Source organism: Fukomys damarensis, unplaced genomic scaffold (genome assembly GCF_012274545.1).
Source record: "Fukomys damarensis isolate Sample0158 unplaced genomic scaffold, DMR_v1.0_HiC HiC_scaffold_35, whole genome shotgun sequence".
Lineage (NCBI taxonomy): Eukaryota > Metazoa > Chordata > Mammalia > Rodentia > Bathyergidae > Fukomys > Fukomys damarensis.
In genome coordinates this window covers 50,351,799-50,378,457 of record NW_022900947.1, presented here as the reverse complement: position 1 = coordinate 50,378,457, position 26,659 = coordinate 50,351,799, and the positions used below count along the sequence as shown (strand labels likewise).

Below are 26,659 nucleotides of genomic sequence, written 5' to 3'. Positions count from 1 at the left end.
CTTCTTCAGAAAACTTTCAAGATGAAAGCCACTGACAGAACAGGTTATCTGATTATGCCAAAGATGATCAAAAGTTTCACAAGGCAGTAATAAATCAAACGAATCCAATGTTTGCACGTAAGAGATGTTCATCAGATTTGAAAAGTGAAAGCCCAATGCGATAAGTCAGAATTCTGCCTTTGTACACTTGCACTTGCACACATGAGGACTCTGATTTTTCTCATGTCAATCTCTGATTTTGTCCCAACAGTCCTACTGTTCCTGTTTCATATGTATATTTAGTGGTCTCTTGAATTCACCTGCTTTCTACTAGTTTGGAAAATAGAGGGCTAGGATAAATCTTTTCCTGGAGTCTGAAAAAATTGTAAGTAATTGCTTCAAGCCTTTGCTAGTGGATACTGTCCTTGGGCCTCTAAAGGGAAAGAGCTTTCCAATGTCCATTTTACCACCCAGGATTATCTGCCTGAGTCTATGTCTTTTAAATCTTTATCCAAAAAATTGAAATAGAAAGGAGGTTCTTCTGTGATTTCAAATGTCTTGGTAAAACTTATGCAGTTCAGACTACTTTTTCCCAAGGGTCCCCAGCCTATAGTAACTTGACCTGTTGTGGATTTCTAAGTCTGAAAGTTTTCCAAAGGATGATCTCAGGGCACCGTGGTTCCGGAGGTGAAGATCAGCACTCATGCCCCACCCACTTACCTACTGCACGTGTGAAGCAATTCTAACTACAATCCACCACTCTTATGTTGTGTATGTATGCAGAGTATTGACATAATCTGTATTTATCACTCTCACAATACTTCATATTTAGCACTTATGGCAAATAACACAATATATGATTTTAATATTAACAATCAATACTAGTAGTAAATAAAATGTACTTACATGGAAGTTAAACAATGTAACCTTTATCTTCCTCCAAAATCCCTCTTATAATAGGTTGAATTACCATACTATCTCCATTACAAAATGCACACATTCCTTGGGTTTTTGCTAATTCCAATGATTTTTTTTTAACCTAAGAGTGAAATACTTAAATTGAAGCCTGAGTCCATTTATTTGTTCACTTTAAAAGTTTATGCTGATACACACGATTCAACTGTAGAAAAGTACTGAATAGTCACAATGGAAAGAGCTAAAAATAGAAATCACATTGTGATCCTTCACTTAACTTTTTTCTATTTTCTCTCTTTTTTTTTTGAGCCTGCTCATTTTAATTGATACTCTTTTATTAAGATTAGTAAGCTTTTAAAATGTTTTTATCAGCTCTAAGCTATAATCTTTTTTTAGCTAAGAAAAGTAGTGTCTCATTTTTGCGAATTTACCATCACTTTTCTCTCTACTTAAAATAATTTAGAAACTAAAATAGCTAGCACAAGCATTTACGTCATGATAGTCATATGTGCTTTTCTAAGAGGTGTTAGAGATAGACTGGATGTAAGTGTAAGGTGTTTGGGAAGGGAAAAATTTATAGTGACTTTAGGATACCAGAAATGGTACTTGTTTGCTCAGAGTTTGCTTATCTACCTGCTTTGGGAAAACTCATCATGTTTGTATCAGTCTGTGTTTATGCCAGAGCAAAACTAAGGTGATGGTTGATTGCAAAGATGAATTCCTGAATTTTGCCTTTATTGAGCTAGTAAAAATTATCTACTCCATGGAATAAATTGGAACCACCCAAATGAAAACAAATGCAGGCTATTTTTTTCAGAGGTCTCTATAGAAGGGAATCAGCCAGCATCATTTGCATTTGGCAGAGACTCAGAGGCAGGCAGGAAAGTGGAAATGCTTTATAACATAAAAAAGAAGGCTTCCCCTGACTAGAATTTATTGGCATGAGAAAGTGGACATGAACTACCAGAAGGAAGGCACCCTGAGTGACCTGGCTTCTCCAGGGGTCCTAGGTTGGAAGTAAGAGACAAAATCTTAGGGAGGTTGGGGTTATTGGCTGCACCCCGGCCATTTGGTCTGATTTCTTCAGCGGCTGTGATTTAGCTTTCTAGACTGGTAGCCACAGATTGTAGGTATTTGGGATAAATGGAGAACAAATTGGTGTGAGAATACAATATATGATTATCTCTACCTGAATGAGTATGAAGATATTGTTACAGAAGCAGTGTAGTTGAGGACAAAGAGAAAATTTAACAGCATTGATGGGGGCTGATGGGTCAGGCCCATAGACAGGAATGCACAGGATTTGTGCAGCATCCTGTGATGTTCCAGCTCCAGCCCAGTCTGTGGGGCTTTGCCCATTCTCTCCTGGGACCATGCCAGCTTCATCTGCCATGCCTTGCGGCCCTATGAAAGACAGGACCTTTCACATGTGCATACTGACTCTTGAGTCTTTAAAAAGTAGGACGCTTACCTTCTACATCCATACATGCAGGTGCTTTTTTGAGGGGAGGTATTTTATTTTTACGAAACATGATACTGCTTAATATTATTTATTTTTATTGCAATTCCAAATGGAAATTTGGCTTGTAAAACTCATATATTATTTTGTTTCATGTTATGAGGTATTGAAAAAGCATTTAAAATTGTTTTTAGAAAGCATACCTTCCTTCCTCCTTTCCTCCACCCTTCCTACTTTCGTATGCAAATATCAGAGGAGATAATATTCAAGGGCCCTAGCAGGCTTTATAAGTCAGTAAGTTGTCAGAGAAATGTCGCTTCTCCATCACATTGACAGACGTTGTAAATAGGGTGTAATGGAAGGCTCTAAATCAGGGCAGGCCTCTCTCTACAGTGGACTAATGAAGTTAACCCACTCTCAGCTTCATCAGGAGCTCTACAGCAGTCAGGGGCTTCATGCTGTTTTTATTTCTATCCAACTCTTGCTAAGATAAAAATACAGAAGATTTTCTGAGGATATTTGTCTTTTGGCTTTGATTGTATCAGTAGCAATGGAAGTAGTAGTGGTGGTGATGGTGGTGGTTTTAGCTTTGAAGAGATAGTGATAAACACACCTGTGAACAGTTTTATCTCTTTTCAACCTATTGTTGAACAGCCTCAAATAATAATGGCCTCAAATAATATGCCTCAAATAAAATCTTATAATTTTAAAAAGTATTTATGGAGAAAGCAAAGGATGAACCACATCTCATTTTAATTTTCTCATCAGAATTAGCTTTTATTCATTTTATGAATAACTAACTTACATGTGTGTGGCTTATATAGAACTAGTAGATAAATAGACTGATGGTCTGATATACTCCAGCTATGTCTCAGAGCTAGTTTCTTCAAAGAGAAACATCTTCTGCATCAAAATAGTCATTACTTCTTGAAGGCCACCTCCTGTCTGTATCTGAACAAAGCTAACCTTTGCTTCCTCCTAGCTTTGCGTAATTCTGTGGTCCAGTAACTTAGAGGGGCAAACAGAGAGGGCTGAATTTAGGTAATCTTATAGCTTTATTATTTTGTGGGATATTATGACTCCAACAAAATTCTTTCTAAAATTTTATTCTATTTTTTACTTTTTTGATACAGGGGTTCGAACTCAGGACCTTGCACTTGTCAGGCAGGTGGTGGCACAACTAAGCTAAATCCTCGGCCCTTACAAAATTCTAATAGCTAGTATTGAAATATAGAAATGCCAAATTGTCTTGAAATGCACTTTATTAAAATTAAAAGAAATCTGCAAGATATTGAGGAAAATTGTATTTAAATTATTAGAGAACAGGACAAAACTTATTGAGCAAAACTTGTCCTCATTTGCAGATAACATAAATTAACATTGCAAATAAATTGCAAAATAGTTGTTTACCAAAAAATGAATAGTTTTTAGGCACCCCAGGTACTTTAGAAGTTTTATTAACATGAAGACCATTAATATGCTAATTATCAGTTTTACTGGTTTTATTCCTTAATTTCCCCAGGACTATAATGAGCCATGTCATTTAGAAAGTTTTTATTGAGTAACTATTGGATCAGTGGTACTCAACCTGGAGAAAATTTAAAATGAATATTTTTAAAACACTGAATATTAGAGCCCATAATATAATTGTTTATAGTAAAATCTGAGCATTTAGTTTTGTTTTTAAAAATCTCTCCTCTTTATTATGACCTGTAGCTACACTATTATGTGTGGATAGAAAATCATATAATTTCTCTATTTTTAAAGGATAGCATGTAGATTCTCAGTAAATATTTGCTATTAATGCAAATGATATTGTCTATTGATATGGCAAAAAATTACAAAAGGTAGAACATATTTTTAGAAACTTATTTTGAGTTCAAATATATACCTGTATAAGCAAATCATACCTAAAATGTTCATTAACATTTGCTAGTTGCATTAGTGTTTCTACCTGATGAAATTTATGAAGGAACTTCATATCTTATGATGATCTGTGGACCATTAGAATGATTAAATGAAGCAAATGCAGAGAATTACCTTTACATGTAGTTCAGAAAAAAGGCAATGGAAGTATAAATATTTCTCGGTTCGAGCATGCTGTTGTTTGTTTTGCTTTCATTTTGTTTGATATTTTTATGCCTTAATAGTTTTCAGACCAAGTAAGAAGGAGAGTTTCTAACTCCAATGTTAATGGGAGAAGTTTATATTTGCTTTTTTATGCAACTTTGACTTAAATTTGAAGGACTAGCTAAACGCGGAACACTTGGATTTCTAATTTTTTTCCCTGTACTGGAGGTTGAACTGAGGATCTCTGGTATGATAGGAAAAAACTCAGAATTATACACCTAGACCATTGTTTCCTTTTGTTTTTAGCCTAGAAAAATTTATAATTTATTTTAATATTCCCTCAATTGTTTACATGGTTTAATCTTTATTTATTTATTTATTTGGTACCAGGCATCGAACTCAGGACCTTGTGCTTGCAAGGCAGACGGAAGAACCACTGAGCCAAATCCCCAGCCATAATCTTTATTTTAAACATACATTTGAATAACATAAAGGCATTTGGGTCACTGAATATTTTAATATACCCTACTTTTAATACCTTGAAACAAAAGTAGATGTATTTTGATACACCAAATGCTAAACTTATTTTTGGTACCAAAGTTACATTTATTAAAGATAGGGAAAGAAACAGGCTCTATAGAGCAAATTTGGGCCATTTAAAGGTGGGAAAGAAGTACACCTACACATAAGGGTAGATCTCCATGCAAGAGAGAACACAATGGCCACTGCTACACTTTCTTACAGGCATTTTAGTGTTCTTTGGAATTCACTAGGAAATAATCAGATTTTTAAAAAGTATTACTAAGCAATGAACAGAAAAAGATTTGTGCTGAGACTCCCCACAGAGACTTCTTAAATTTTCAGTGGGGTTCAGGAGGTTAAACAATGAAATGAATGAAGTTGAAAGATGAAGAAAATGCACTTCCGTCTCTGTGTAAGGCCATGGTTGGTACCAAATTCTTGTCTGGAACTTGTTGTCAGTCTCAGTGTGGAAAAGTTGCTTTCTCTTGAGTTCCAGAATTCCCAGATTTTCAATGAATATTGGAATAGGTCATTTCAGGCTTGAAATAATCAGCTTCAGGAAAAAAAAAAAAAAAGACACAGGAGGAACAAGCTTAGGACGAGAAGGTAAAACAGAAAGATCTACTCATCTGTCAGACCCCATCTAGCAGGGGATAGGGCTCACACGAGACAGTTTCTGTGGAAAGTCTACAAGGTAATGAGGGGCAATAATCATCTTTGGCAAGGAGTAACACACTGCGTAGTAAGGAGGAAATGGAGAGCTGGAAAAGAAGCTAAAAAAGCAGACTATAACTGCTTACTACACCAAATTGCTGAGACTAGGTCTTGAGTATTGCATACAGGAATCCCAGCTCATGTAAATGAGTATAACTGGATTACGCACATACATCCTAGCATATTTTGCAGGTACAGTATTCTTTTGGAAATATTCAAAAATACACTTAGAAGTAGTGAAAATAGGAAGACAAAAGGGGAGGGAAGGACAGGAGAAATGGAGAGAGATGGAAAGAAGCAGGTCTTTTTGACCAATTAGAATTACTTATATTTGTGAGGTGCAATCACCTTATGCCTTTATAAGTAAAAACTTGAGTTTGGGCCTCTCATGTGTTATCATTGGATTTTTTATTCTTTTCTCAGTGATTACTAAAGATACTTGAGATTTTTTTTTGAATGCATACAAAGATTCAGTGGGTATTTGTTTTATTCACTCAGGCTTCTATTAAAAAATGCCAGAGATAAGATGGTTTATAAACAAGGGAAATTTATTCCTCACAGTTCTGGAGACCAGGAATACAAACTCAAGACTCTTGTTTGATTCATGGTGAGGATTCACTTCTATTTGTATGTATCTGCTTCTCCCACAGCCCTCTAAACACAAAGGGGAAGGGAAGTCTCTGTGCACATATATGAGGGCCTGGCACTCATCATATTACCGTCTTCCACCTCTTAACATACATTAGGGTATAAACATATGAGTGGGGTTAAGGGCAATAGGCATTCAATGCCTTGCATCACTGCACCATGAGACATTGTACTCTACAATGAACATTTTCAGTGTTAATGTCTCAGTTTCTTTTGTTACAAATGTTTTACATACTACAGTTCTTTTTTTATCATTTTAAAATCCATAGTATTTAAATAACAGTATATTTCAATAAAAATCATAATTAGCATTGTTTAAATTCTTCGTTCAGTTTTGTTAAAGTTATAAAATGAAATGGCAAAAAATAATTTGAATCAGAGAAACTTGAAAATCTTGCTGTAATTGATGTAACAACTCCAGCAAAGAAAGCTTAGTTCTGATAAATTTTTATGCCATCATTTTACTTTTCTTCTACTAATTTTACCTAATAAAAATGCTACTATCAAACCATACTTCTTTTTATAATTCATAAACTCCACCAATATCTTTTACTGAAAAATGTAAAACATGTAATTTACTTCCTTTATAATCTGTATCCAGCCTTATTTATATTACTTGCATCCCACTTTTTGGCCCCCAAGACAATGTCATAATGGATAAAAGGTTTTAAAGTGCTAACTTCAAGCCCTAAGCGATACCAAGGGCTTCCATATCATACCCCATTTTTCAGAGCAAGCATGTGTGGTGTATATTGTGCATTATATTTTCAAATGCCTGGCACCAGTTTGCAATGTCCTCTATTGCATGACATGGTGTTCCTTCTACGGTTTTTCTCCAGCTCTGAGTACTGTCTTTGTTATTGTTTTACTTTAAGTGGATAAGTTTTGTGGAGTTTTTAGCAAGTGAAACAAAAACAATTTTAATGAAAGTTCTTCTTTTGTGAAATTACTCTTCTGTTTTTCTCTTGCATGTTTAGTGATATCTCGTTTTTCTTTTTCTTTTTTTTTTATATATGTAGTGTTTTTTTTTTCCTCATTGAGTTTGTTGGTACATTTTAGGTACACAGTACAGTTACATTCATCATTGGGATCTTGCACCTTTACATGACAGGTCTTGGTTCTCAGTTTTTCACCTTGTCCCATTGTTTTTCTTAATCACTTGTGCAGTAAGCAGTTGCTTAAGAATTTGTCACCATTTAGCCATGGCTTGCAGTCTTGCTTCCCTGATCTAGAATGGCTGAGAATTTTTTCCCTAGAGGTGTCACCGCCTTGCTTCCACAGGAGGGGGTAATATTAGACTGGCACACTTCAGATCTGTGTCGATCACCTCTCTGTAAGGCTCTGTCTAAGGTAATTTCATTTCAATTTTGGGGGGGACTGGAAGCTTTCTGTTATCCTATTTTAATCTTCTAAAGGACAAATCAAAGTATCTCATTAAAACAAAGACCAACAGCTTTTCATAATAATCCTGAAAGGGCTGATCTATTTTAAACTTGGCTAAAAGTGATCTTATTATAGCTGCCTGTGGTTACTTAGAGTCCCAGGTGTTAACAGCTGATGGCAGTGCAGATGTACCTGTGTTGAACTGTAGATCACAGAAATTAGATTGGCTGCTATTTCAAGCACTTTCTAAGCTTCTACTTCCTAATGATCTCTGAAGCTCATAAATATTTTCAACTTGTGCTTATCTGAATATTTATTGAGTACAGAAAAATAATTTTCTGTATCATCTTGTGTGAAGTTTTTACTGTGCCACAATCCTCATGGTTTATTTTAAAACACTGGTTTGGAATGTTGCCATTACACTTCAGATATTCACACATAAAGAAGTTTAACTTAATTTTCCTAACAACACATTAATTAGCAGTATACTTTGATCACTGTATGTATATTAGAAAGTATATTTGGTGAAATGAATTTTAAATTTCATTGATCATTCTGTAATTATATGAATCGATCCTGCATGTGATTAGTTGTTTTGTTATATTATAAATGGGAATATTTATCATAGTAATGCCATATGGAAAAAATCAATTCCTTGGCAATAATGAGAATCTAATCCACCATATTGATTATCATATTACTAAGAATAAGAGCTTCTCCCTTTTTTTTTGAAGTGTATTATTGTGTTAGAGAGTGATCAAAGGTAAATATATATACGTTTGCTATTTTCAGAAAATCTATATGAGTAAAGCCAATTATTATTGCTGTGTTATACCTACTAACTTTGACACAAAGATGTTAACTAAGTTACCCAAGGTAATTTATTCAGGCACATAAAAGAAAAGGAAGGTATCAGTACAGTATCTGAAACAGTAATTTAGAAAAAATAAGTGTAAATATTTGTTTTTCCATAGGTTTTATTTTATTTGAGTTTTATTGAAACAATAATGTATAATTATAATAATAGGTATGATTTAGATTCTTCAGGACCAAAATTTGTGGGCAGTGAACTGAATGTGAGTGTGTGTATGTGTGTGTGTGTGTTTGTGCATGCGCAACTTATGTACTAACTCATAAAACACATCTCTCATATGTGTGTATATCTATTTAAGAGACTGAATAAATTATTCTCATTAGTTTTAGAATCTTTGGTATGCTTCTTGAATATTAGAACACCAATCAAATATGAAATCTATTACATAATGCCCAGTAAGCAAAATTCTGTATGAGCTTATAAATGGCATATTCTTTCATGCAGTGGGATATTGTACTTTATGAGAAGATCACATCATCATTTTTCTCACTGACGTACAATCGAATGCACTTGTCAACATGTAATGTGTACTATTTTTTAAGCAGCACTCATACAATTAACACTCATGCATACTTCTTCCCATATTAGTAGATATCAGCACATCAAGGCAATTGTGCTGCTAAAAACAGTGACAGCCTAGTGAAACACTGTCATTCATTATGTGCAAACTATGAAAAAATAGAAGGAGCCCACCTTTATCTCAAGATATCAATAGTCAAATAAAAGGAGGACAAACCTTCTATAAAGAGCCCAACAGTAAATGTTTGAACTTTTCAGACCACAGTGTACATGTAACACCTATCAATTCTATCCTGAAAGCACTAAGCTACAAACAAGTAATAACTGTTTTTGTGCTGCAGTAGAATTGTGTTTACCAAACTAGCAATGAGCTGGATGGGCCCATGCGTACCTCTAGTTTGAGTGCTAGGACAGAAGCAGTAGGAAAGTTAATGTTTTAAAGATTTCAGCACTTCTTTAAGATATTAATGAAAGAAAGATAAATATAAAGAAATTTTATGATCCACCCAAATATAAATGTTTTGCCTCCTCTTAAAATATTTTAATATAGTACAACTCTGACTTTCAGTACATCCACAGTTAAAATAATCATATTGTCATATTCTTTAAAATGTATTAGCATCGCAAAGAGTCATTGAAAATGAATGACATAGTACCTGGTCTGCTTCTAGGACTCCATTATTGATAGTCAAATCCTCAGATACATTAAAATTTCAACTATCACAGCTACTCTGCTGTACCATAGCAGCATAAATAATAAAGTTGTAGACAAGTAATGAGTGTCACTGTACATATGTTCTGGTAAAACTCTATTTACCAAAATAGATGATGAGCTGGACTGAACACATGGGCTAATGCTTCGAAGTTTATTTCTCCTTTGAAAAGATCCATTGGCATTTGATTGAAAACAATTCTGTCTTCATTAGCATTTGAAAATTTATTGTATATTTACATTTTATTTTATTCTTATTTAATATGAAATAGAGTACATATTTCAAATAAGGTTCAAAATAGATTTTAATCAGAAGACTAAATCTGCTAGCACATGGTACCATCACTGAGCTCCCACTACAGTTCTCTTGAAATCACTTTATATCAATGTGCTATTCATAAAAAGTAAGAGAAAATGGATTTTACTGAAGCACTAAGTTCTGTGCTGTATTCTGCCATCAGTCTCTGTGGTTTCAATCAAGAATGTTTTGTTTAACACTTTACTTTGTTTTATTTAGACGTTTTCCTAAGCAGATGTGGAAAATTAAAGTGAATTTCTAGCATTGACATATCCAGAAAAGTACATGTATTACAGTTTGCTTTTTCTATATAGCTAAAGCTCTGAAAATATTTGGAGGTGTATTTTTACAATCTGAAAGTGTAACTTTAAATTGGTGAACTTCTGTAAGTAATTGGAGATATCGCATAACTTTTAACACAAAACTTTTAACAGACTGTAAGTCATACCACTCGCGTGGGTCAAATGAGTAAAGCCTTCTTCTCCCAGTAAACTTTCAGGATACACCCAAACTGTCTTTAAAGGACTAGTTAGAAAGTCTTTCAAATATAAATTTTGAGGGGATTTCAAGGAAAGATATTTAGATGAGCATCCTTCTTTATTGGTATGACTATGTTATTTGCATATAATTAAGTCAAATATGTGGGCTCATACTTCCAAATGAATCCTGATTTGAAGTAAAAATAAATATGTTACTGCTGTATACTTCTTAAATCCATAAAATGCTTTTCAAATTAAAAGGCATTGAGAAAGAATTTGCTGTATGAGTTGAGGGATTTTGCTTTTGAAGGGCAAAGCTGACCCCAGAGTGAAATCCGCAGTGTCTTTATGCTGTTTCTGAGGGACTGGGATCTCTTCTTATCTTGGGCTCTCTTGTTTGCTTTTCAGTTGCTGCGAATGTGGCTGTGGGAGGGCTTCTTCCCTGTGCGCTGTTGCCCATCCAAGCCTAATATGGTTAGTGTTCCCTCCCGCTTTCACCTCTCTGTGATGTCCACTGTTCTGTATAACTGTCAGCATCTTTTCTTTATCCATTTGTGTACGTTCTGGTAGTTGGTGCACCAGTCACACTTTAACAGTGAGGAGACGGAAATGATTCCTGAAGGTTAATCCTAACAAGTGATTTCACAATGGATTAAAGTAAGATATTGTGCATATAGCACATCATACTTAGTCAAGCATTCTTATGTTCTGCAGCTTTTACATGGCTCTGATTTGAGGCAGGAAATTATAAGATTATAGCAACTGTTCTATATTTGACATGTCACTGTTTTTGTTACTCCATTCAGCATATCACACATTGAAGTAAAATGCTACTTCTGTCAAGGTTAAATCACCTTTCGTGTCTCCCAGATCCATGGAATGACCATACTGTATAACTGGAACCTTCTACCGTCATGATCATTGTCAATACATGTGACATTGATGACTAAAACCACATGTACTTTTTAAGTGGTTTGCTGCATTGTATTAAATTTTAATTATTTCAGATATCTGAAGTGATATTCCTATTTTGATACCACTGATGTAAAAAAATACATTTATGTAGTTAGTGTCCAAATGGAACAGTCTTAATTATTTATAAATGCAAATTTTAAATGTGCATCTGAGTTGTTAATGTGATACCAAGGGCTGGAATCTAGGATGTGAAAACTCTATTCACAGATTTAGAGAGACTTCCATACAATAGTGAGCTACCTTGTAAAAAGTTAAACACTCTAAATCATTGCTCTGTAGATTGAAGAGTCTAAATCCTGGAAGAACCATTCTGAGTTTTATCCATAGTCAAAATTTGCCAAAAAAAGTTCTCTTAAATTGCATTTTAGGGAATAATAAGGTTCTATGATGGCATTTTAAATTGGTACTTATGACGTGTGGTTATAATTTTGGTGGATTAAAACACCTGGTTGTGTAAATGAGTGTGCACCATGTGCACATGTGAGACATGGTGGGCTGGATGCAGGAAATCTTCTGAGACAGCACCAGACTGACGTAATTCAGAGGTATTTCAGCCTCTTGAAAGTTGTTTGTATTTGCAGAGTCTTGAAGATACTGGGAAAGTGCAGATTTGTTCGAGATTATTTAACGTATGTAGGGAATTCAGTGATGAATTCAGGAAAGCACGGAGCTTCAGTGATGAACAAATAAAAACTGGAATCCAGATATTCCTAAAATATAAATTAAGTGACTTTACATCATCATTTTACTGTGCTATGATAAGCTGCAAAATGATTATCCCACTTCAGTCTTAAGTGCGGTTGTTATAAGAGAGAAATTACCACTAATGTGGAGTATGCAGAATTAATATTTTTTAAGAAATGAAGACAGACATCCAAGCCTCCCTGGAATTAAGACTCAGAGATATTTAAGAGGGTTTGAAGATTCATGAACACAAAATTTTAAAAGTATTGTCAAAGATGGCCTATAGCTGAGTTAAAATATTTTATTTTTAAAGTGCTATCTTTCTCCACCCTCTAGTTGGAAAGAAGGAAAGTGGGAAGGCACTTTTTTTGCAAGGAATACACACACAAAGATTTAAGCATTTTTCCTAAAATCTCCCCTCAAGTGATGTTAGGAATTGTGCAGAAAATGCATGTTTAGTTTTGTGCACTCATACTTGTGAGCGAGTGTGTATGTGTGTGTGTGCGTGTGCATATGGATATGTGAGAATAAAATTATTAAGCTGCAAATCCTCTTAGGTACTCAATGAAATGCTAAATCTTTGTGGGAAGATTTATGGAAGAACTCAGAAATCTGAAATCTTGTCACCTAATTTGTATGCTTGATCGTACCTGTCAATTACTATGCAAATAATTTTCAAAGAACATTATTATCATCATCACTTATGAGCAGACATATTTGCAATTAATTGTAGAGCAGAGATTTGTAAACATTTTCAATCTTGTACTCTTGTTTGTTTCTTGAAAGATCACTCATGAATATATGATTAGTTCTTTTTTATCTTTATTAGGTTTATTGGTACAATTTAGGTATGCAATACAGTTACATTCATCATTGGGATCTTGTACTTTTACATGATGTATCTTGGTTCTTTTATATTTTCCTCATTCCTGGCCCTCCCTTCACCCCCTCCACCCTTCTCTGTTTACAAAGACTTTGTTTCCATGTTTTTCCTTTTCTCATATTTTTTCTTTTCCCTTCTTACCTTTCCCCTACCCTTCCCTCTTCCTGTACTCCTTCAGACCTTTTCTTCCTATTACATAACATCAATTATATATTTTGATCCTTATTTACGCTTTTAGTTTTTCACACCAGAGACACTATTTGGTATTTACACATATGTCTTAGTTTCTTTCTGACCTTCATATAATATAATGCTGCATATTACCAATGCCCATTGTGAACTCAGTGGCTTTTAGAAATACTTTGACTGACTTTATCGAAATACACTTGTGGATTAGATTTTTAACGCCTTTGTTTAGATCTGTGGTCCTACTATGTCAACGCTTCTGCAAGGTTCTGAGGTTCTGATTTTTGTTCTGTCATTATTTCCCAACAGAAAACCACATGCCAGCATTTTCACATGATGTGGTGTAACATTTATAAAATTAAATTTGTACTTATATTTACCATCTTTGTTCCTTGATTTCAAATTGTCTTTCATCATTGTAGATACCTGCTTTGTTATGATACCCATGAACATAATGTTAGTTTTTCAGATGTCTCTGCTTTGACTGAAATCTGAATGCCATAAGTTATATCTAAATGAAACTCAGATGCCCACCTTAGATGCGCACTGTCTCCATGTTTGACCACATTTTTAGCACAGATGTCTTCATTAGGAGAAACGGCCTTTCCCTTCACGCCATCACAGCTGATGTGAGACTCAGTTCATTGTGTCACTTCGGTAAAGTTATGTTTTATATAAAAAAGAATATTGAATTGTTTCTTGTAAAAAATTCCTGTTTACATTAAAATAAATACAATAAAATATAACATAATATAAATGTATAGTTTCTACAATAGTATTACCATTTCTGCCTGAATAGTCAGGGTTTGTGTTTACAGATACCAGAACCTATTTACAAGGTAATACTTATATCTGAATACCCCATATGACATACTAGGCAGTCTTTACATTTCTTAAGTGGGAACACATGTCAGATTCTTTCTTTTTTTTTTTATGCTTTACAGGGTTGTCATGTCCTTTACTACTTCTTCAAAGGGGAAGGGAAAAGGAATTCAATATTTAAAAATTGGAGATCTTTAGTGTTTATTTCATTCATTTATCTATCTTGTGTGGAAAAGCATTCATTTTTAAAGAAATTAACTTTCTTGTTTTAAAAAATTTTTAAACACTGACTGAAGAGATGAACTACAGCTCATTTTAATGTAGATATTAAAATTTCTCATAATGTAGAAGTTAAAAATACAATTTCTCTGATAAAACTAATCATGAATTCTGTGAATATTAGTCAGCTTTTTTAAGAAAGTATTTTCTTTCTTTATGTGAATTATTTCTTGAAATTTGAGATAGAAAAGTTTTTATTCTTACAAATACCTTACAGATACACATTTTAGAATTTATCCTTACATGATACCTTCTAGGGAATTATGGGTAAGTACTAAGCACTCTTCCCTTTACGGAGCACAAAAGGGGTTTAAATGAGAACACCACTCCTTTTCTTTTAGAACACCATTCTTTGTAATACTCCTAGTCTCCTGTTTGAAGTACTTAGTTGCAGGCAGCTGTGAATGATGGTTAAAATAAGAGTGAGTAGATTAAATTCCAGCTAAAGGCTCACGATACTCAATGTGTGAACTGACCCAATGTCGTTTTCTTTAATAACGACAGAATCTCAGATTACAGAAGATGATAAATAGGTCTACTCTAAGAAATGCTGTGGGCATGCATGAAATAGTTAAAAATTAATCGAAAAGTAACCATTGTCACATTAGGAAAAACTTGATTGAGTGGAAATTAGTGGCTCCGAAAACTATGCCGGCATGATGTGCATAATTATAACATCATTCCCATAGGCAGGGAGCAGGTTGTTATTTCCATGTGAGTACATTTAACTTAAGAATGACTGAATATTTTCAATATGTAATACTAGATTAGTTGTGCTTTTATCCACTTAAATCTATAGAGAACTCCAAATCTAGTATCCTTGTATTATCAATAAGGAAAATATGAAGGAGAGACATAAGGTTCTGCTAGCAAGACAGCCTAAATATCCTCTGCCCTATATTTAGTGCATAGTTACTCACTCTCATTTTTATTGAAGAACGCTGTCTCATAAAACAAACTTTAATATATTTCCATTATTTATTGCATATATTGAAAACCTAATGTTGACATGCTTCTTAATTTCCTGCGGCTTAGCTGAGCTTTTATTTAAACTAATTTTTTTTTAATTGAAGGAAATCTTGAAGTGCAAAAGTAGACTGAAGTATTTTCTCAAAAGCAACAACTTATTCTCAGGATTCTAGTAATATGATTCTTTAAACAGAATATTCGGCAAAAGCCATTATTAGGTTAGAAAAAATGTAGCATGCGTATATGAAGAAGTGCGATTTTGAAAGAAGCTACATTTAATGTTTCTATTTTTCTATGAGCAGAACATATAGATTGTATTGTTCGCTGTAATTTGATGCTTGTTGAACATCTTTGCTTTAGGAAAGGTATTTCTTAATTAATCTGTGAAACAGAGGAAAAATACAGGAGAGTCTACTTCATATGCAAACACGGATAGAGGTTCATTCTTTTAAAGAAATCAAAATTCAATTCCATTCCTTTTGCCACCATTGTTCCCTACCCATCTTATATAGACTAAAATGAAAAAAAAAAATCATTCAGTATTTTTCTGTGAAGTCTAAAGCGATGGAAAAGTCTGACTGCTCACAGGTTATCATGGAGCAAGGATTTGCGCTCCTGTAAGTATTCCATCTGCTCCTCTTTTTGCCTTGCACACGAAATCACTAATGCTGCGCAGTGCTTGCACTCTGAAGTGCTTGGTGTTCACGACCTAAATTTATTATCAGATCTCAAATTTATCAACAGAACTAAATTATCCACTGCCACATCCATCTGTACATAAAGACTACTATTTAACATTTCATGTATCATGAAAATTTCAGACGTGGTGACTGGGACCAAGGCTTTAAAACAGCATAAATATCACCGGGGATGATTTACCAACCTCCGTAGTGTGGGCATAGAGAAAATGGATTGATTTCTTAATCACCCATAGGGTCATTGCTATATGCACGTAACAAGAATCTCTAGGATTTTTAAATAAATCAACATTAAGGAATGAGTTATACTCTTATATAATTTCTCATATCCATTTCTATCACAAGGTATAACACCACATTTTTTTAGAAAAACACGAGTATACAGGATGAGAAGATGATTCGTCCAAAATCAAATTCTGCATATATTTTGAGTACAGTTATTTAAAAGCATATTAGAATTGCGGCATGAAGCAAAGTGAGGAAACCTTCTTTTCCATTCACAAAATGTAGTTTCAGAAAGTGGGAATCATCATTGACCTACAGAAGGACATATTTGTTTCCTGTTTGATTGAGTAAAATTATGCGTCTGGAGCAGCTACAGATGCTACTGAATGAATGCGCTTCCTTCCAAGGCTTTGTTAACGAGTCTGAACCGCTGATCGAGTGCCAGTCTCTGCCAGCCGTGCTTTCCTTTGCCATGTTTGCATGTTTGAATGATGCTTTGGGGGCTCCAGAACTTAATGTAATATGTTAATGTAACATGAAGCCATACATGTCAGAGCTCCGGAGATATCCATAGTCCAAAATGATTATTAGCAAGGTGACACTCACCCTAGGAAATCTGGTGTCAGCTGCTCCTCCCTGAGGCAGTCCCAAATCTAAGATCCAAAGTTTTATTTCCATTATCACAAGAGGAATTTGCATGCAAATTAAATATCAAAGAGGTATATTTTGATAATGGCTATTGCAAGACACCAGTTTCAAGGATTGCTGCTTATTTCTTTTGAATTGAGAGGGTTAACGTTATCACACATTTGTTTACTATGCTAAGGTGCAAGAATCTATATACCTCTTAGGTTCCTGTAGAATTCTGCTCACAAAGTCTGTTTTCAGTATTAGTTAAATAAAATAAATGTCAGGATGATTTCCCACCATTGTATTTACAAAGTTGTTAAAAAGAAATACCAATAATTGGTCTCTCTAGAGGAATATGCATTAAAGGCTGAAAGAGTAAAGTAATGCCTACCAAAATTATGAACAATGTATTGAAATAACTTAGATCTTAGTTGGCAGATCTAATGCAGTTGCATAGATTTGTGTTTTTCTGTCCATTTCACTGTGATGAGGTGAATCAAGATGTCTTAAGGGCTCATGAATGACAAAATGCGTCTAAATATAGTACTAGGAATAAAATTTTAATTTATAAAATCCCTGCTGTGCATCTTTGTACTTTAAATAACATGTGTGTATGGGTATATTATTTCATGTTTACTCAAAAATTATATAGCTCCACCAATAAATTGTATTTCTCAACATGATCAAAATAATTGTATTTTTCAGTGTCATAAGGTTGATTTATTAATATAGTAATATATTAGTAAGTACACACTAGAAGATGACATTAAGTAAAGTATATTTTTTATTTTTATATCAAATTTTCCTAACATTTTAAATATCCCACAATGGGGCCAGGGATTGAGCTCAGTGGTTCCGCCGTCTGCCTGCCTCACAAGCGCTAGGACCGGAGTTCGATCCCTGGTACCAAACAACAAAACACAGGAATTAAATATCACAGAATATGTAACCAAGAAATTATCCATTGGTAAATGTGTACTAGGTATATTATAAAGTTGTTTTCAGGCCACTTTGTCACGAGAGTACTGTGCCAGTCGGCCATTTGGCTCTTTTTTGATTAATGTGGCAATAAATAAAAATTTTATCTTCAATGAACTCAGTTTTGCGGTGGGATCTTATAAATAGTAAAATCACTTCCTGTTTCACTAAAAGTAGTTATTTTTACTTCGCTGGTTGTTTAATGTTACATGGTTAATCATGTACATCCATTCAGTATTCATCAACATATCCCTTTACCAAAGCCCTGTCATTGTGTAGACACAATCAAAATATCATTCCCTCATTCATTTATTCATTCATTGATGTGACACAAAATTTTATTGCCAACTTTGAGTAAGTCCTAACTCCCTGCTGGAGTTTATAAATGAGTACTGGTTATGGTCATTCTGGAAGCTCGCAAGGACTAAGTTGTGAGTTTAAAAACACACTCGAATGACTTACAGCATTGTAGTGTGGAAATTATACCACTAGAGAGGTAGGGAAAGCTACTGTGTTCAGAGGAGAAATTGTATATTAAGCTGGAATATCAGAAGGAATTAGAGGGCAAAAATTGAATGGAACTTTGATGACTGGACATTGTTAGGAAAAACATGCTTAGGGGAAGAACTAATATGGACAAATGTATAGAAGCACAGAAAAAATTGGTGATTTCAGGGAAAGTGTAGTATATCTGAAGGAGATAATTCAGGAAATGTGCTAGAGACATAAGAAGTTGGTAGGAAGGTAATTCAAAAGAAAAATGTCTTGTAGCTGGGCATGGTGGCACAGGCCTATAATCCCAGCACTCGGGAGGCTGAGGCAGGAGGATCACTGTGAGTTTGAGACCAGCCTGGGGTACAATAGTGAGTTCTAGTTCAGCCTCAACTACATAGTGAGACCCTGTCTCAAAAAAACCCAAAGGAAAAAAAAAAAAGATTTAAAAAAAGAAAAATGTCTTGTAATTTGTTTATGATCCAGTAAACTTGGGGAAAGGAATTATGAGATAGCGGGAGGGCTATCATTTCAAAGTCATTTAAAATAATCCTCATGAAAAATAATTATGCCTTAATTGAGAAAGTAGTAGAACTAAGAAGAGATGGATTGTAATGTTTACACTATATAATGCTTGGACTCTGACAATTTGTTGAGAAGCTTGAAAGATTAATCATTAGGTCTCAAGGCCATGGTGGTGTTAATAACAAGAAAAGTAGAAGAGAGAGCATGGTGATCAGAAGGAACAATACACTAATTTCTTTTACAGGTCCATTGAATTTGAAATGCCAGTGGAATATCTCTTAAAATAAATATATCAGAAATAAATACAGTTTTCAAAGGAATCGAAACTAGAGGGTGAAAGGTATTCAATAAACTGATGAAAGTGGGTGAATTGGGCAGAAATAATCAGAGAAATTTGTGCAGATCTTTGGATATTCATCAGAAAAATAATTAAATATTTTAACCTTTCAAGAATGAGTAAAAACTAAGAGCCATTAGGTGAGAGGTTAAATTGCTATATGTGATACTTAGAACAGATTTTTGTCAGTAGGGAAAACAGTTTTCAAAGACTTGCCAATTAGTGAGCACAGAGAGAGAGAGAGAGAGAGACAGAGAGAGAGAGACAGAGAGAGAGAGACAGAGAGAGAGAGAGAAAGGATTTAGAGGATAGACCTATGAAACACTGCAGGCGGTGGTGAATTCCACTGAGATCTGTGTAGGTAGGAGTGAAAACTAGATTGCAACCTAAGAAAACATTCAGGGAGGGCGCAGAGGGCCATTGACCTTTTGGTAGTTCATCAGGAAAGTGGCCAAAGAGGCGGGGCCTCTGAGCTGTGGGTGGGTGTAAGAGGAAGGAAACAGCAGGTCTGGTGTATTGCCGCATGGAGAAGAGAACTTTAAAAGTGGGCTTGGAAGGCTTCATACTTAGTGAAGTCTACGCAAGAGTATTTGCTAAATATTTGTGAGGATAACAGCTTGGAAAATTGCTTTCATTCAGAAGGAGGGTTGGTGGTATTTCTTGTTACTAGTATGAAAATCAGCTCAGGGTTGCAGTAAATCATTTGTGTTTCTGCTTCTGGGCTCGGTGTGATCGAGTCTCCACTTTCAGATATGGCTAATTGTAGCTTGCTTTGTTCCAGGCGCTGTGGCTACAGCAAAGCAAAGCAAGATCCAGAAGAGGAAAAGATGCATTTTCATAATGGGCACAGTAAGCAAATTGTACAAAAAAAAGAGACTTTTCTGTTATTTGTTTTCAGGGTAGAGCATTTATAATAACTGACAAGAATGTTATATTACAAAAGCAAGTGTCTGTTACATTATTATAAAGCCTATGGGCGTAGACATTGCTGATTGGCTATGGGAAAAACTACATATTTTACTTTATTCTTTAAAAATATTTTCATTATAATCATTAAAATAAAAACCTTTCATCAGTACAAAGGCTATTATATTCCAAATCAAATTCCCATACTTATTCTAATTCCTAGCAACATAGCAAGTAGAAACACATCATTCAATAACACCGGGTTAAATGAATAAAATTTCTGTTGCTTCTTCTAGCTTCAAAAGGAGAATTTCCCTAAAATTCCCTAAAGAATCCTGTGGCAATGGCCTTTGTTGAAATGAATTTAAAAAAGGACTATGTTTTTAAGAAATGCATAAATTCAGGATTTAATAATGAGCTTAAAATTGGTTTAAATTAGTTCTAATTATGGTGTTTTAGTATGTTCACTTTCTCATAGAGTACAATGTAAGGTGATTTGCCAAATAAGTGAGTTTCTTTTATTTTTGTCACTGTGCCATGACCATAACATGCTAAAAAACATTGACTCCATTTCATTGCCCTCACGATAACATGGATTATCATCAAAAAGCACTATGAGTGTGATACTTGTAGTCTTCGAAGTGATAAACTGGGGTTTCAGGAACACAAGAGTCTCCCAAAGAGTCATGCAGCAACAGACAGAGTAAAGCAGAGTGAGGAGTGGAACTTCTCTTGTTCTTTTGACTTCTAACCAGTCTATTTGCGCTGCACCACTAATATTTTATACTACTTTAAAAATGGAAATCAATTATCTGGGATTATCTCTCAGTGAAGCACATAGCAAACCAGCACATAAACCACTCTCATTTCATCGTCCAGGTCAATAAGTAAAATGTTCTTAAGTCTTCTCAGAGACCAACTTTGTGAATATTATCCTTGAAACATCTATTTGCTCAGATGTTACCAAATATACATTTCTTGCACTTGGTAATAATTCAGGTTTTTTAAATTGTAAAAGTGGTGTAATTGTATAAATGGTTCTCGTAACTCAGGAGACAATCTGTCCTTGTAGCTCAACTATTTCTAGGAATTAGAGATTTAAGCCAGACCAGCATGTTAATAAAGTTTATAATTTTGCTCATCCATCACAACTTGAAATTCGATGCTCATGTATTTTTGTAGTTAAACTCCCTGGAGTAAGAACCTATATTGATCCACATACCTATGAAGACCCCAACCAAGCTGTGCATGAATTTGCCAAGGAGATAGAAGCCTCTTGTATCACCATTGAAAGAGTTATTGGAGCAGGTAGAACAATGTGTTTAACCCTGACTTTTAATTTGTGTTGGCCTTATCGAATGCAATATGTGCATGACTTGCTTTAATGCTGAATAGGTTTAATATTTCCCAGTTGATGCACTTTCAAAGTGATATGCGGTTGCTCACATTTTACTGCAACCTTCTGGATATATATCTCTTAAAATTGATAATGAAATTTGGACTCCTACTTTTTACCTTATTTTTGTCTAAGTTTTAATCCTCCAAGAGTACATTAGAGTAGTATTAGAATAAGATTTTCCAATAAGTTTCTCCTTTTTTCCCCCTACCTTTATCACCAGGTGAATTTGGTGAAGTTTGTAGTGGACGTTTGAAACTACCAGGAAAAAGAGAATTGCCTGTGGCTATCAAAACCCTTAAAGTAGGCTATACTGAAAAGCAGCGGAGAGATTTTCTCGGAGAAGCAAGTATCATGGGGCAGTTTGATCATCCTAACATCATCCATTTAGAAGGTGTTGTAACCAAAAGTAAGTATCTGTCTAGATTGCTGTTAATTTTTAACTTAATTTTGACTTTCATTTCAATATTTGATCATTCATTGCCAGGGAAAATGTATAAAGATAAAAAGATGCAGTAAAAGTATGAACAATTTCTTGCTACTGGCTTTTCCACTTTTTATATGAATAAAATAATGACTTCAAAGTTGAAGCATTAAAGTTTAACATTTAACAGGATTTCTGTACCTACAGGTACTTTTTAAGCAATTCTGCCACTTTTTAAGCAATTCTGTAGCCAGGTGCACTCATTTTATTCATTTTTAGTTAAAATATGTTAATGGCTGTAGAGAAAGCAACTGTCTCAGGAGCCTGCCAAAGTTCCTTGAGACTTATTTTTTTGGTGTTGTTGTGATTTTTGTTAAATCAAATCTAGTTTTCACTCAGAGCTATCTAGAATTACACATCTTTTAAATTTTGATTAGTACCTTGTACAATTATCTGTGTAGAATGCCTCCTAATAAAGATTTCTAATTGTTCTCCAGTCACATAATAAAGAATTTATGTGACTCTAAAATGAGAATCTTCTTTTCTTTTTTTTCTCATTGAGTTTATTGGTACATTTTAGGTATACAATACAGTTATATTCATCACTGGGATCTTGTACCTTTACATGATAGGTCTTGATTCTCATTTTTCCCCTTACCCCTGCTCTCCCTTCACCCCCTCCTCCCTTTCCTATTTGCAGAAACATTTTTCCATGTTTTCATTTTCTCACATTATTTTCTTTTCCCTTATTTCTTTTTCCTATCCTTCCCACTTCCCCTACACCGTTTGCCCTTTTCTTCCTACTTCACGTTGTCAATTATATCATGTGGATCTTATTTACACTTTTAGTTTTTCTCACCAGAGAAACTATTTAGTATTTACATGGTGACTTATTTATTCACTTAAGAGTATAGCCTCAGTATGCATCATTTTCCTATGAATGACTCTAATTTTTCATTCTTTGTGGCTGAGTAGTACTTCACTTTATAGAAAAAAAACACATCTTATTTATTCAGTCTACAACTGATGGGCAATTGGGCTGTTTCCAAGTTTTATCTATTACAAACTGTATTGCTATAAACATAGGTGCACATATATCACTGTGGTATGATTTTTTAAATTCTTTTGGAAAGATACCAAGCAGAGGAATGGCTGGGTCAAATGGAACCTCTAATCCTAGTTATTTGAGGTATCTCCATATCGATTTCCACAGTGGTTGCACCAGTCTGCACTCCCACAAACAATGGAGAAGGGTTTCTTTCTCCCCACATCCCCGTCAACATTTTTTATTGATTGATTTCTTGATAGGAGCCATTCTGTCTGGGGTGAGGTGGAATCTCAGAATTGTTTTCATCTGCATCTCTCGAACGAGAACCTTATTTTCTTTTAGTCCACTTATTCTTTTTCACTCATGTATTTTTTCCTTCTGTTTTCCCTTTTAAAATAACATTTCTAAACTTTCTTCTGAGCATTTGTTCAACTTTCATGTTTTGAATCATGTCAGAATATATGTACAAGAAATATTTGCTCAATAATGCTCTATTTCTATGTAATCTCAATATCTTTAATGTACGTTTATCCCATATGACTTTTAAATATAGGAAACAAAACAATAATTTTTCACAATAAAGAGGTAGTAAGAAACATAACACAATATGTACCTAGTCTGTAAGGATCCCCATATTCAGTGAGCTACAGATAGAAACATAGAAACACTTTCCACGTCCTAGGAAGTGAACACAACAAAAAGTGTCTTGTAGATGATTGATAGAAATTTTGAATCAGCTTGTATTTCCAGGAGATTGTTGTTTTTGGTATTTCAAGGACATACATAACTCCAGGTAAGTTGCTTCTAGGCCCATGGAATAAAGGAACAAAATAACCTGTAACGATGTGTGTTTCCTCAAAACATGGGGATGCTCCTTCCTCGAGCTGAATATATTCCATAGATTGCTTTAAAATCATGACAATCCAGAGATGAAATTGCTGGAGTAAAAAGGGCGTTCTGAGAAGTTAGTAGGAAAAATAATAAGCTGTTAAGTAAAGGTGGGACAAAGAAGAGACAGACAGAAGACAATTTAAAAAATCATAATTTTTGAAAGAAATGAAAAATATTTTATGACATTTGTATCCTATGATAAATGTGCGGTAATGTATGAAATAAGATCTGATATAAAAATACGGTGTCGGATACAGTAAAGTAAAAATCAGGCTTTGAGTTTGGCTGCGTTGTATCGCAGCTGAAGAAGCACTTCAGAGGGTATCGGTGGTAGTGGGCAGTCACTGACCCCGACACGGGGATGCAACGAGAGGCAGAAGCAGGAGAACTGGGCCAGGAGTTCAAGCCCAGCCCAGGAAGCAGGGAGATCCCTTCTCAAAGTTAAATCAATCACAAAATCACAATACATTTATTTCCTAGGCAAGAATCTTGTCAACTGATATAAAATAGTAGTTCTTAGTGATAGTACTAGTAATAAGAGTAAGCAAAGATTTGACAAACTTTATGTCTTCATTTCTTCCTTTACCTGGCTTCTAAATTTAACTTCCTAAAAATAAACTCTCACTATGCCTTCCCATGACCCAGAGTAAATTTATGCTCTGTAGGCAGCTGGTCTACCTTCCATAATGCGTTAAGATGTGATGATTTTTGCAGTGCCAGATCATTATTGCTATCAAGGAAGCCCATATTATATACACTGATCAAGAACAGGGACTAAAGATCAAGTGATTCTATTTTAATTTTGTTTCTGCTGTAAATTACTATGTGGTTTGGAAAAACTTAAATATCCAGAACATTTATTTCCTCATTATCATGTTATGATAGAGATGATATGAATTAATGCAGGTAAAATTTATAACAGAAATGGCACAGAGTAAATAGTGACACTTATATAGTTATTATATTTCAAATTAAGTCTCTTCCCATGCTAAGATCTCCTCTATATCTATATTATTTTTAATCTTAATGTACCTTATATTTTGTTTGCTATGTTAATTCTTTCTCTGAAATTTACACCTGTATTCATTAGCTTATCTTGTAAGTTCTTTCAAAATCCTCTTACTTTCTATCCACCCCCCGAGATAATTGCTTATCACTTTGCCTGGAAGTAATCTTTCATTCTTGAATGCTGTGCCTATACTGTATAAGAATTTTTGCAAGCCTATCATATTCTTTCTTTTGGTCAAAAGGTCTTATTCAAATCAAAAGTCTTAATTTAATAATCATTTGCATATATTTTTCAGCTCCCTAGCTACGCAATGTATGCTCTTTGAAGAGATAATAATGTCCTCACTATTTATGTAAAAGTATTGCATCAAAATCTGTGTCAGTCCCCAGATAACTTACATTAAATACTTTAAGGCTCTCAATATCACACAAAAAGGAGATGAAAGCACCATCTACCTTAACAAATACTCATAGAAATTAAATCTGCATATGTATATAGGTGTTCATGAATAAAGTTGCAGATTATATTCGTGAAGTGTATATTTTAATTGATTTCAATGTATCATATTTTAGCAGTGTTCAAATATAGAAATAACATATATCTACATTTATAGACTCTTGATTTGTTACATTATAGGTGTCATTTTATATGTCTGAGAACTGAATGAACTAAAACCAGGAAAACTTATATGAATACAGCCAAACTGCATGTATTTTACATGCTTTTAATCCCTTTTATTTTCAGAAGCTAGTATTAATATAAACAAATGATCATACATAGAGTCTGTGCATTCCATTCGAAAATGCTACTGTGTTTGGAAAGATATTTTTCAGTTTCCAATGTGCTATTCAAGTATTTGGTCCGATATTGCTGCCACCATAAAGTTACACATATAAGGAAAGCAAAAGGTAAATGCTTAAAAATATGTCTGTGTTTTTAAATTTCTTGCCTGTGTGAATCGACAATGTACCATCCTCTTTCAAATGTAGCTCTTGATGTTCAACTTAGGAAACCTTCAACTTATTCTTAATTTACCATGTTGCAACTTACTTTACTTGTGTCCTTCATTTCATGCTTTCTGATCTGATGCTAATTTATTCAGCAATTATTAACAACCTGCAGCTCACAGATAATGAGACATAAGTGCAACCACATCTTGTGATTTTTCTGATTGAAGCTGAGTTGGGGAGTCTGAATAGCACCCCGTGAGTGGTGTCATCCAGAGCCTTGGTCTTTCCTGCCCTACTGCCAGAAGCTTGTGGCCAGCCGCTCCGCCCCACCCCCGCGGATTCCTTCTGCAAGTCTTGAGAGAGGGTGCCTCATAAATACATATACAGACGGATTCTAGAGAAGTTTCTTCACAAATGACGTAAAAACCCCACAGGTCCCGGCTTAATTGACTCATTTACAATGCAAGACACTTTAGTGAAATGTACACAGTGCCAGATTTTTACTATTTAATGAGATTCAGAAAAAAATAAAAGGAGAAAAAAGTTAATAATTTTCCCCTTGCAATATACAAAATTCTTTTCCCACCAGTTGAAAATTACCCAAACTGTCTAAAGAAATGTTTCTGTTAAGGCTTAGAATTACTCATAGCTTTATTTCTTAATTTAGAATCATGTACAAAGAAGCTTATTTCTTGTATAGAATTAAAACACTTAAATAAATTAGAGGAGTCTTTTTTTCTGTGTCCAAGGAGATTACACATTTAATGAAAAGTGATTACT

The 26,659-nt window shown here is 34.4% G+C and overlaps 1 protein-coding gene across 4 annotated transcripts in view; it reads left to right on the top strand.

Annotated features, from left to right (window-relative positions):
- Nucleotides 1-26,659, top strand: part of Epha5 (EPH receptor A5) — a 306,726-nt gene that overhangs the window by 238,463 nt on the left and 41,604 nt on the right. For 3 of the 4 annotated variants that reach the window (XM_033758857.1, XM_033758855.1, XM_033758858.1), the window contains 4 exons: nucleotides 10,981-11,046; nucleotides 20,037-20,104; nucleotides 21,344-21,469; nucleotides 21,781-21,966. In XM_033758857.1, coding sequence (XP_033614748.1) covers nucleotides 10,981-11,046; nucleotides 20,037-20,104; nucleotides 21,344-21,469; nucleotides 21,781-21,966 — 446 coding nt within the window. The remainder of the gene's footprint in view (nucleotides 1-10,980; nucleotides 11,047-20,036; nucleotides 20,105-21,343; nucleotides 21,470-21,780; nucleotides 21,967-26,659) is intronic. The other variant, XM_033758856.1, reaches the window with a different exon arrangement.